General features: G+C 36.1%; 1 protein-coding gene across 2 annotated transcripts in view; it reads right to left on the bottom strand.

The window, feature by feature from the left end:
• Positions 1-365: 365 nt before the first annotated feature.
• The window catches only part of LOC137631204 (glutamate receptor ionotropic, kainate glr-3-like), a 28,774-nt gene continuing 16,059 nt past the window's right edge, over positions 366-13,080 (bottom strand). For both annotated transcript variants that reach the window (XM_068362950.1, XM_068362951.1), the window contains 6 exons: positions 8,081-8,298; positions 3,998-4,109; positions 3,652-3,820; positions 2,267-2,375; positions 1,554-1,697; positions 366-540 (listed from right to left, as the gene is read on the bottom strand). In XM_068362950.1, the coding sequence (XP_068219051.1) occupies positions 1,560-1,697; positions 2,267-2,375; positions 3,652-3,820; positions 3,998-4,109; positions 8,081-8,298 (746 nt within the window). In that variant the 3' untranslated portion in view covers positions 366-540; positions 1,554-1,559. The remainder of the gene's footprint in view (positions 541-1,553; positions 1,698-2,266; positions 2,376-3,651; positions 3,821-3,997; positions 4,110-8,080; positions 8,299-13,080) is intronic.

The following is a 13,080-nucleotide window of genomic DNA, read 5'->3' as shown; positions in this document are numbered from 1 at the left end:
CCCAGAAGAGCTCTTTACCATAGCTAAAGAGTCTCATCTACCCTTACCAAGAGGAAAGTAGCCACTGAACAATTACAGTGCAGTAGTTAACCCCTTGCGTAAAGAAGAATCGTGGATATAAAGCAAAATGCACAGCATAAAAGAAAATTATAAGCTAAATTCTGGTCACTAGACCTTTTTTAACAAGTAGTCCAGAAACTTTGATCAAAATAAGACATCATTATTTACTTGAAATATTGATAAATGGACATTTCACATGTTTGATATGTAATTCAATCGAGCTATATACAAACTAGACGAATCTCGTTTATAAAAAAGAGAATAATTGAGTTATCCTGTAAAATAATTCATGAAATAGAAAGAAATTTATGCAAATTCTATTTTTAATCCATACATAAACATTTCAAAGGTATCATGTTCATAAGTTATTTGTTGTCTGTTTGATGAAGATTTTTGTCTGAAGTCTGGCGAATACTACTTGAAAAGCATAAGATCAGTTGAGAAGTCCACAAATGCTGGTTTAGGCTGTACAGCAAATGACTGAAAGAGGCATAGATAACATGTTACACCAAACTTTACATCACTATAGCATAAAATCATTTAGAGGTAGAATAAGTAAATATAGTTTCAATTACCTTTTAACTTGAAATATAGCTTTACCTTGTAGGTCTAAAGTGCAAGAGCCTTAATTATGTTTATGCCTATATTCATTTTACTTTACTGCACCAAAACTGAATTGGCTGACAAAATAATAGAATTTCCTTTTATAGTACTGTACTGTTTTGTAAACAAATAATTGCTATAAATTCTTATCAAAATTAAAAAAGAGAAAAACATTTGTTTATTATATAAATTCCTGATGCATTAAATTTAATACTGTATTCAACCCTAGATTTGAAAAAAAAAAAAACCCTCGAATATCAAGATACACTACAGTATTACTGTATAATAATACCAGTTATCACTTATGGGATAAGTACTGTATATATATTTGATCTCCCCCAAAAAAACCTAAATTACGTATTGACATTTCTTATTGTGATACTAATTTATGATGATAAAAACATTTAAATGCTGCTAGAAATATTTATTTAACAGGAAATGAGTATCATTTTATTTGTGGTGCATCAATAGAATCATTGGCTTCACATAAGTAAACAGAATTAATATACTTTTATCCCAGCTTCAAGATAGTACGTATTGTACTTGAGTAGAGAGTCTTGACCTCATATTATCACTAGTATGAAAAAAACACAACTCCGTCACATTTAAGTTTCAAGTAAAAGGTTCTTATGGTTGGCATGTCAAATTGCTAATCGTATGAATTTTTGCCCATAGCCATCAAAATTTCCACCAGAAAAGTCAAAGGCTTCTTCATCAATCATATTCTTTTTACATTGTTATTACAGTATTCTTTTATTATTTTCACTGCCATGAAATGTTAATCATTATTAGTTTCTCAAATGGATCTGAATTGATAACATTATCCTTACTTCACCAAAGAAGAGAGATTAATATTACAGTATTTTATGAAATATTATCAACTGACTTGCCTTAGATTATTTTACGTTTGAAGACCATATATCTTCGATGATATCCGAATGCATTTTACTGTTTTTCCTAAAGTAAGTTTCACCCAAACAGAACATCAGAGAGAGGATCACTCCACTTCCCCAAATGATAAACACCGTAAATACCTGAAACACATATTGGGTTATAGAAACTTACATTTATGAGATGATAATTTATATATTCAACTAGGAAGTTTGAGATAAGAGATCAATGTACTGTAATTAGTGTTAATTCATGTTTTAAAAAGTATAGTTTAACTCTTACATTGGCATAACATGAAGTGTTGGACCTGAACTTTGCAATGGAAAGATTTGAAAGAATAAGAATTTCCTTGAGATAACTGTATCAAATATATTCAGTTTTATGGCCCATTAAACGTTTCGATAAAAGTTGGTGCAAAAACAAATTTTGAAAAATGTAATTAATATTTTGATAAATCTAATGCAGCAATGAGCCGAGTACTGTAAACAATGAATTTGCCAAGTAAAGTTCATGCTAAAAACACAGAATAATTCCTTGCAACTCTTAATAAATTAGGCTTTGTTCTGCACAAGATCTGTCTAGATCTTCAAAGCTTTGTCCGGTGCAACTTATTGTAAGTACATATGACTTTTGCCCGAAACATCGCTTTTTTTTCTACAGCATAATATAAGAACAATTGAAATCATGCATTGAATCAGGAAAAGAACATTACCTCATTGAAGCCTGGAATGGGATATGGTTCTGCTGGTTCTCTGTCAATGTTGGGCCACCACTTTCTCTTCAAACGATTGAGATGACCCTTTTGGGTCATTTTAGTTAGGCTGGAATACATAAAAATACCTAAGTTATAAATTTTTGAACTGCTTATTGTAAGTTTTTAAGTCAACTTGGCTAAAATGAAAGTAGAATTAACCCTTTTACCCCCAAAGGACGTACTGGTATGTTTCACAAAACCCATCCCTTTACCCCCATGGACGTACCGGTACGTCCTCGCAAAAAAAATGCTATAAAAATTTTTTTTTTTCATATTTTTGATAATTTTTTGAGAAAATTCAGGCATTTTCCAAGAGAGTGAGACCAACCTGACCTCTCTATGACAAAAATTAAGGCTGTTAGAGCAATTTAAAAAAAATATACTGCAAAATGTGCTGGGAAAAAAATAACCCCCTGGATGTTAAGGGTTGGAAATTTCCAAAGAGCCTGGGGGTAAAAGGGTTAAGAAACCATGGTGTTATTTCTAGTCACTCTCTCTAGTGTATACTGTACCACCAAATAGCTTGATGTACCGTTTGAGGAGTGAAATAGAAATAAAATTAAATTGAAATTTCCATGTTGAAGGAAATCAATATAAACTGAACATTAGATTGATACTGATTGAGCTTGGGTTATAGTACTTGCTGTAGTATTATTGTTTATTACTTCACCAACAAATCAAATAAAATCCATGCAAATAGGAATGTGGTTCTGTATGTGGTCTGTCTGTGTCAGTGTAAGCATCTTGTGTTTTACTTGTATGTACCTTGTATCTGTATTCAAAGTTGAAATATATCGGCTTGAATCTTGATCTATTGAGATGATTTTTTTTATAAGGTAATTTTGGGAATGGCAGCACATAAAAGGCATACATTCATAAATGCAGAAGCAAGGTTGGAACACTGATACTTGGTGGGTCATTATGACATCAGGACTTATAATGCTCCTGAGCTTTATGAAGATGGAGCCTGGCAGAGGTTTTTAACTGATGGATATTAAACCTTTTACCCCCAAAGGACGTACTGGTACGTTTCACAAAACTCATCCCTTTACCCCCATGTACGTACCGGTATGTCCTTGCAAAAAAAATGCTATAAAAATTCAGGCATTTTCCAAGAGAATGAGACCAACCTGACCTCTCTATGACAAAAATTAAGGCTGTTAGAGCAATTTAAAAAAATATATACTGCAAAATGTGCTGGGGAAAAAATAACCCTTGGGTGTTAAGGGTTGGAAATTTCCAAAGAGCCTGGGGGTAAAAGGGTTATGAAAAATCAAGAAATGACAATGTGGTTATTGGGAGGCCAAAAGTAGGCAATGTCCAATTTTAAGTAAGTGACTCACACATGGTTGAAGAGCTTTCTATATGGAGAGCCCTTTTGAAGTCCAAAACCAATGCCTCTCTGCAAAAAGTCTTTTCTTGTATCCACGATTTCCATGGCTTTTTCTATTGGAAGAATGTTCTGCAGGAGATAAATGATGTACTCTTTGTTGGCAAAAAATGCGTATTTACCTGAAAAAAAAAAAATGTTAATGACTGACCAAACAGTCAAACTGAGAATTCCATACTTTAAACCACTGTGACACAGGCATTGATAAATTCTTAACAGTTTTTGAAGCCAATTTTCTAGATATTAACATATGTTTAAAATCCCTGCAGCATTAGACTTATGTCAATACTATATCTTACCTTTCAGCACATTATCCAAAGCCTCCATGTTATTATTTGGAAGATTATTGATAGGGTCTTTACCAACCACCTTTTCCCAAGATAGTCTCTCGGGAGAATTTTGGGGAGCTAACTGTAGGAAAAGAACAATTTAGGCATTGAATTAACTGTTTAAATAAATTGTGACTCCTCCATAAATTGTAGAACTTTTCAGAACTTTTTTTTTATTTCTTTTTGCATTTTATGATACTGTACTACTACATCAAAATACTTTACAATTATTGCAAAACTAGAATCCATAGGTAAATATTGCCCCTAATTTACCATCCATGGGCATCTTGCCTAGTATACCCGTTTGCAAATTAATGCAAAAACTCTATTGAGACATTAGGAATGTTAACCCTTTTACCCCCAGAGGACGTACTGGTACGTTTCACAAAAGCCATCCCTTTACCCCCATGGACGTACCGGTACGTCCTTGCAATAAAATGCTATAAAAATTATTTTTTTCATATTTTTGATAATTTTTTGAGAAAATTCAGACATTTTCCAAAAGAATGAGACCAACCTGACATCTCTATGACAAAAATTAAGGCTGTTAGAGCAATTTAAAAGAAATATACCCCAAAATGTGCTGGGAAAAAAGTAACCCCTTGGGGGTTAAGGGTTGGCAATTTCCAAAAAGCCTGGGGGTAAAAGGGTTAAATTCACTTCCAGAAGAATAAAATTAATACAAAAACTCTATTGAAACAGCATTAGAAACGTTAAAATCAGTTTCGGATGAATAAAATTAAGGCAAAAACTCTATTGAGACATCATTTGAAAAGTTAAAATTGCGTGCAGATGAATAAAATTAATACAAAAACTCGATTGAGACAGCATTAGAAACGTTAAAATCAATTCCGGATGAATGTATATTATGCCTTCTGTATGGCTGTACTTGAACAATGGTCAGTGTTGTCCAGAGAAATATAACTTAGAATCATATGAAACAAGATTATTTGGAATGCATACTTTTTGATGAGGCTATATGCAGTGCAAGGACATGATCTTAGTAAAGAGTTCAAATAAAAATTTGTAACTTTTGCGGGTATTGTGGAACATGAAACATTTTGTTTTTACAATAATCTATATTTGATGATCGTTTATATTCGTAAATCTTTCAGTTGGGAAACGTGATCATGGATGGATTAGTTATTTCTTGACAATCAAGTTTTATTTATGTTTTCATGTGGTCTCTCTCCCTGTAAATTTACTCTTACTGGCAAGAAATTCATAGGAGTCGCAATAAAAATTTTTGTACAGTATATGTATTTAGAGGTGGTTTAGCTATGTAGAGAGGATGGAAAAGGGTAGTCTGCTGACGATGATGAATGCAAGAGTTGCTGGGAGAAGTGCAAGAGGAAGGCCAAGGTTTAGGTGGGTGGATGGAGTGAAGAAACCCTTAGGTGACAGGAGGATTGATGTGAGAGAGGCAAAAGAGTGTGCTATGGATAGAAATGAATGGTGAGCACTTGTAACTGTTCCAATAGGCCCTGCTGGTACCTCGGGTCACCTTGGTCACTGCTGAGGTGGTGGCAGTAGGGGAGTCAGCACATCATTATTAACATTACTTGCTAAGCTACAACTTTAGTTGGAAAAGCAGGATGCTATAAGCCCAAGGGCTCCAACAGGGAAAATACAGTAGTCCAGTGAGGAAAGGAAAAGAATATGACAAATTTAACCCAAGACAATGGAATACCACAGTACAGAGGCTATGGTAATACCCAAGACTAGAGAACAATGGTCTGATTTTGGAGTGCTCTTCTAGAGTAAAGTACCATATTTCCTGTGTCGTAAGATGCTACAAGTGGTAAGACGCACCCTATATTTAGCTAAGTAATTTTTTGGAAAAGAAGAAATTGAGAATTTTACAACCTATCGTAACACCAATTCCTAGTCGGCAAATTCTAGTCTGATTTTCCGTCTGGCACAGTAAATTTTTACATTTTGTGTGTATTATGAAATGTGTTAGGTAAATATTGATTAGCTGGACACCTGTATCCCAATTTTATTACATATGTAATAACCCACTAAACCAGTCGTAGTTGTTAAATTTCATGTGGTTTTTTTTACATGAAAGCAGTATTGCCAAATGCTCCTGACCAAATTTTGGTAGAGAAGTAAAATTCCAGTATTTCCCAAATTCCTCATGTACACATGTCATACAAAATTAATTATTGATCAAGAAAAGAATTCTCAAGAAATTTCACATGAAATATTTTTAGTTTATGTAACTCTAGTTCTAGTTAGTTTACAGCTAACTTCGTAACACTGCACTCAACTTGCATCGAGATGTTTTTTTTTCAAGTTTCTGTTCAGCAACAACTATCAGTATAATTTTGGAACCTATGCAACAAAGCCATTACCAAAAGATTGCTTTATTACAAAATATACTGCGTAAACAAGTAATAAATTTACATTCTGGCATCATCTGCTTGGATACCATTAGTTGGTAAGTTTGCATGTCGATGGCGAGTTATCAGCTGCCCACCAAAACAAAAACAAATATCTTGTTGCCTTCATTAAATAAAGAAAATGCATTCAAAATAAATTTATTTAATACATATAAATGGTAATTGTGTTTATATGTCATTACTGAAGTGTTTGAGAGTTGTCAAACATCCCCATACAACTTTATCCGACTGTGAAGGCGCAGTTTGATTTTTGGGGGCATTTTTCAGGATAAAGGTGCGTCTTATGACACGAGAAATATGCGTCGATGACCTTCGATGCCAGGATACCAGAGAACTTCAAATCATTCATTCATTCACAGGAAATACACTACCACTGAACAATTACAGTGCAATGGTTACCCCTTGAGTGAAGAAGAGATCTTGATGTTGAGGAACCACTATCCTTGACCTACTTATAATCATATTTTGAGTTTTGTCAAAGTTGAACTTCATCTACCATGATTTGCAGCATTAACTAATTTAAGCTAGACCTCTATTAAGGGATTCAGCAAATGCAGATCTACTGTACATTCACAGTGTTGAGCTGATGTATTGAAAAATTTCCTGCCATACTGAAAAGTGAAACAAAAGGTGAATCACTAGAAAAATACTTGAGAAAGAGACTCTCTTTAATATTGTAATCATTTTTTAAAAATAATAGCTGCCTCAACAGCATCAATCTTATAGAAGACGTTTTCTATGATTCTTCTGCTAACCTGTCGATGGAGCACCGCTCCTCTAACCACGGGAGACAGATCGGATAATGAAGATACCCACTGCGACAGCAGTGATGAGCAAAGCAGGAATGCACCTGCGACTAAGCTGTGATGGAGATCGCCCACACCAACCAGTGCCGTAACTACCTTCGTCCTCGCCGCATATAAACCCAATAAGAACCTGCCCCCTGACCTGACCTGCATATATATACTGACCATGAGGTGCGTGAGTGTTGTAATTCAGGGGGTATTAGTTTGTTGAGTGTGGTTGGAAAAGTGTAGGGTAGATTACTGATTAATAGGATTAAGGATAAAACAGAGAATGCAATCTTTGAAGTACAGGTTGGTTTTAGAAGAGGTAGGGGATGTATGAATCAGATTTTTACAATTAGGCAGACATGCGAGAAATATTTAGCAAGAGGTAAGGAGGTGTATGTTGCATTTATGGATCTGGAGAAAGCGTATAATAGAGTTGATAGGGAAGCGCTGTGGAATGTGATGAGGTTATATGGAAGCGGAGGAAGGTTGTTGCAAGCAGTATATATGTGTGTGTGTACTGTATATATATATATATATATATATATATATATATATATATATATATATATATATATACTGTATATATATATTTCTTTCTTTCTTGTCACAGTGGGGTTGGGGTAGAGGAAGCAGTCATACCCCTGTGAAAGGGGGGTTACCCTGAGAAGTACACTCAGAAACTACACTCACCCACAAATTTCCAAACTAGCGGGTTGTAGTTAGAAAAGGAGAGAGGGTGGGAGAAGTTTATCTATCTAAATATTTGGACGTTATTCTCTACGGCTTGTGAACACTAGTATATTATATTTTTATGACTAAGTGCAAGTTTTACGAGAAGCATCAGAGAAACTTACTGCCAGAGAATCGGAAAGTGCTGTATTCGTTCGGACGCCAAGGTTCCAATCTGGTTTCTTCAGCAACCCGGAGAAATCAGCAAATGGAAGTTGTGGTTGCCGAGTGGTCAAGATAGACACCAAAATGGCAGAGTAGCAGGTGTAGAGAATCATTCCAGACCAGAAACCAGAGAAAAAAACTATCTTTCCTGACACTGGTTTTGGTTCCTGCACACCAGCTGAATGGTTGAAAGAAAATACTCTGTTAGTTTTAGTGGTAAATAGCTGTGTGGTCATATGATTGTTCTATTAATGTCAATAAAATTACAGTTTTTTAATGGTATTTGAATCAGATTTTTCATGGACTTAGATGGTCATCTTTTTATTAAGAAGATACTGTACTTTATATTTGAGGTGTGTTTATATTTTTTGTTTAGTATGTTTGCTTGCTTGTTTGTGCACTCATCTGTTTAACCAAGTCTGGACCAAAATTTGCGTGGATTTTAATGGAAATTCACCAGTTATAGGCCTTAGAGCTAGTGATTAGGTTTAGGAAGGAGGGATCCTTTGGGAGCAATTATGGATTGCTCAACTTTTTCTGAAGTTTTTCAGTCACTAATTAAATACTCTTAAAATATAAAGGTATACATTTGAAGTCCTTATATAACCAAAAGTTTGTTTTACTACATATTTTCTTAAGATTTTTTTCCTGGAACTGAATTAATAAAATTAATTTGATGTATTTATATGGATAATATCAAAGGTGATATTTGAAGCTAGTTTTGGATATTTTTATTTTTATTGCAACGAAACAAAGAATTTGCCGAGGGTAATTGATTTAAGATAATAATTAAACCAAAAATGAATATTCTGATGACTGTTGCACAATAAACTTATTAACCCTTTTAACCCCAAAGGACATACTGGTATGTTTCACAAAAGCCATCCCTTTACCCCCATGGACGTACCAGTACGTCCTTGCAAAAAAATGTTATAAAAAATTTTTTTTTCATATTTTTGATAATTTTTTGAGAAAATTCAGGCATTTTCCAAGAGAATGAGACCAACCTGACCTCTCTATGACAAAAATTAAGGCTGTTAGAGCAATTTAAATAAAATATACTGCAAAATGTGCTGGGAAAAAAATAACCCCCTGGGAGTTAAGGGTTGGAAATTTCCAAAGAGCCTGGGGGTAAAAGGGTTAACCCCAAAATGAATATTCTGATGATTGTTGCACAATAAACTTATTAATATGTTACCAAAATAAAGTACTGATATGTTCAGCGTTTACAGTAAATACTATATACAGTACTAATTTATGGGTACTAAGCTCAGTAAATATAATGGTATGGTAAATATATTTGTCAAATATTCTACTGAACTGGTTTGTAGCAAAAGTTATTGTTATTACAGTATTATTATTGAGATTAATATATTGTTGATTATTATGATTTAACAATTTAACCAAATAACTAAAATGAAATCCAAAGTTTTCCTTAGCCAAGCACTGTACAGTGAACCCTCGCTACTTCGCGGTTCGACAATCGCGGATTCACCACTTCGCAGGGTTTTCCCATAACCCATATATATATACATATCGCGGATTTTCCGGAAAATTCGAAAATACCGCGAAATCTGAAGACAACCAAATACGATATTTTGTTACCTGTAATTCCATTAATACTGTAATTAGTAATATCTGCTCTTACTGATTGTTCATTGCATTACATATGATATATAATTCAGCACAGAAAGAAATAAAACACGAAAAGAGAATGTGATCATACGATAATTCAGTACGTAGTAAAATTAAATCGAACATGAAACGCAAATCAGATGCAGTCATACCATATTAGAATGGTGTGTACTGTAATGGATGTGCTTCTTTTCCATGAATCTTTTGTATGTATACGTATGTAGTACAGTACTGCATCCAATAATATTCTTTGTTGCAAAAATCACATTTCGAATACTGTAAGCGTACGAGAGAGAGAGAGAGAGAGAGAGAGAGAGAGAGAGAGAGAGAGAGAGAGAGAGAGAGGCGTAAAATAGCGTACGTAAATTTTTATTATTATTGTTATTATTATTATTATTGTTGTTGTTGTTAATAAAATTATTATTATTATTATTATCATTATTATTATTATTATTACTGTACAGTATTATTATCATTATTTATTATTATTACGGTATTGTACTTAATCTACGTACGTTCATTATGCGCGGGGCATCTTCTATGAGTAACCAACGCATCATAGTACTGTAAGACGGGTTGTGATTGGTTCAAGCGCTGATAGATGACGAATCAAAACTCAAGTTTTGTTATCTAGCCTGTGATTGGTGTTTTGCCCGCATCTTCTACCCGCAGCATCAAAGTTCTCGCGGGGCTGGATCGTTCACTTTCTCTTTCCGCGTATTGCTGAGTAGACGTTCTTAAGTTTGTGAAGTTTAATCTGTGCTGTGTGCGACTGTTTTAAGTTGAACTTTTTGTTGAACTTTCTGTTAAATCCTACTGTACAATGCCTCCCAAGCGTTCTGCTTCTAGTAAGGCTGGTAGTGAGCCTAAACGCCACCGAAGGATGATGACGATAGCTGAGAAGGTTACGCTTCTCGACATGTTAAAAGATGGTAGAAGTTACGCGGCCGCCGGCCGCCATTTTGGCATCAACGAATCCACCGTTCGCTATATCAAAAAGGACGAGGCGAACATTAGAAAGACTGCTGCAATCACCTTTAGCAGATCAGCGAAGCGAGTCGTTACAACGCGTAATAAAACGATCGTACGCATGGAAGGTGCTTTAGCTGTGTGGATTGCCGACTGCCGGAAGAAGAACATAGCGTTGGATACGAACACCATCCAAACAAAGGCTTTGAGCTTATATGAGAATTTTGCTGCAAAGGAACCTAAAGACGACGACGGCAACCATGCTGAAGATGATGATGATGCAGATGATCCTCAACCAGGGACATCCACTGATTCCCAGCCTCAGAAACGTTTTTCCGCAAGCAAAGGATGGTTCGCGAAGTTTCAGAAACGCTTCGCCCTGAAAAGCGTTTCCCTGCATGGGGAGTCTGCTTCCGCTGACACTGCCGCTGCTGAAACTTACGTGAACCAGACTTTCAAGAACATTATCGCTGAAGGTGGATACAAGCCGGAACAAGTCTTTAATATGGATGAAACCGGCTTGTTTTGGAAGAGAATGCCGTCGCGAACTTTCCTGTTCAAAGAGGAAGCCAAAGCCTCTGGCTTTAAGGCATTCAAGGATCGCGTTACCCTCGTGATGTGTGGCAATGCTGCTGGATTTTTGTTAAAGCCGGGGCTTATTTATAAGTCGAAAAATCCTCGCGCTTTGAAAAATAAAAATAAGAATCTCCTTCCCGTGTACTGGATGCATAATCAAAAAGCATGGATTACGAAGATGCTGACCTCCAACTGGTTCCACCAGTGTTTCATCCCGCAAGTCCATGAATATCTCTTAGAGAAGGGCTTGCCATTCAAGATCCTTCTCCTTATGGATAACGCTGGTGGACACGCAACTGACCTGTCGCGTGAGGGCGTTCAGGTTGAGTTCCTGCCACCCAACACCACGTCATTAATTCAACCGATGGACCAGGGGGTTATCAGGGCGTTCAAGGCCCTCTACACGAAGAATACCTTGGCGGACCTCGTTGCGTGTGTGGATGTTGCCCAAGATGACGAGGATGAAGATTTCAACTTGAAGGCGTACTGGCGGCAGTACACCATAGCCACGTGCCTGCAGAATATTCAAAAGGCACTTCAAGAGATGAAACCTGCAACCGTGAATGCGAGCTGGAAGAAGCTGTGGCCCGATATTGTTTACGACGACAAGGGATTTACTCCGTCGGAAATCCAACACTCTGCAATACGGAAATCTGTGCAGTTGGCTGCCATAATTGGAGGTGACGGGTTTGGCGACATGACGACTGAAGACGTCGACGAGTTGTTGGACTGCCATTCCCAGCCCCTAACTGACGCAGACCTCGAAGACCTGACGAAATCGGCAAGTGAGGAAGAGAGTGAGGGTACCCAGGAAGAGACCCAAGAAAATGTCGAAGAAACGGGCTTAACATTAGAACGGCTTGCCAAGTTCTGCAACCATATCAAGGAGGCGAAAGAAATGTTACAAGAGTGGGACGAGGATATGGTTCGCTCGATGCAATTCTCAAATAAGGTCGATGACATCATGACTCCCTACAGGATGCTCTTTGATCGAAAAAAGAAGCAGCGACAACAACTTCCGATCACAATGTTCTTCCAGCCTCGCAAAAAAGAGCCAGTTCCTCCTGCTAGTACGCCTTCGGAAGAAATTGAAGAAGTTTCCCAGGAAGAAGTTGAAGAGGTGTCCCAGGAAAAGACACCTCCGTCTGAAGAGACGTAAAATACTATCATTGACTGCACAGTAGAACACATCATCAGCTTCATCATCATCATTTCTACTGTGCAGCAAATTCATCGCCATCACCATTCAAGTTTTTCTTCAACTTCTTTCGTGGTGAGTACAGTAACAATCTTTATTTTTTACTTTAACCTGTTTTATAGTTTAGTAATGTACGTACTGTATGCATTAAGTTAAAGGGAAGGTTTTAAAAGTCTACATGTTGTAACCTATCATATTTTTTTTGTTTAAAATTTACATTTACGTACGTAAAACAATCTCTCTCTCTCTCTCTCTCTCTCTCTCTCTCTCTCTCTCTCTCTCTCTCTCTCTCTCAAATTGTTTTCCTGCTTTGCTACGTACAAGTACTGTATAATTTATATTTGTAAGGTAACATATTTTGTAAATGCTTTTACTGTAAATACTGTATGTACTGTATCATTATTTATCACTATCATCATGCGCGTTAAATGCCTTGTTTGTTCTGAGCGTGGTTGTTTACTGAGCGTACACGCCGTCGTTTCAGGCGGCGTCATAAAGAAAAAGATTTCATTTGGAAGTCCTAAGAAAAATACGTAAACTAAAACATTGGTAATAAAAAAATCAACATACAGTACTGTATAA

This window comes from Palaemon carinicauda, chromosome 39, assembly GCF_036898095.1.
Source record: "Palaemon carinicauda isolate YSFRI2023 chromosome 39, ASM3689809v2, whole genome shotgun sequence".
Classification (NCBI taxonomy): domain Eukaryota; kingdom Metazoa; phylum Arthropoda; class Malacostraca; order Decapoda; family Palaemonidae; genus Palaemon; species Palaemon carinicauda.
The sequence above is the reverse complement of the archived record's forward strand: the minus strand, read 5'-3'. Positions and strand labels throughout refer to the sequence as shown.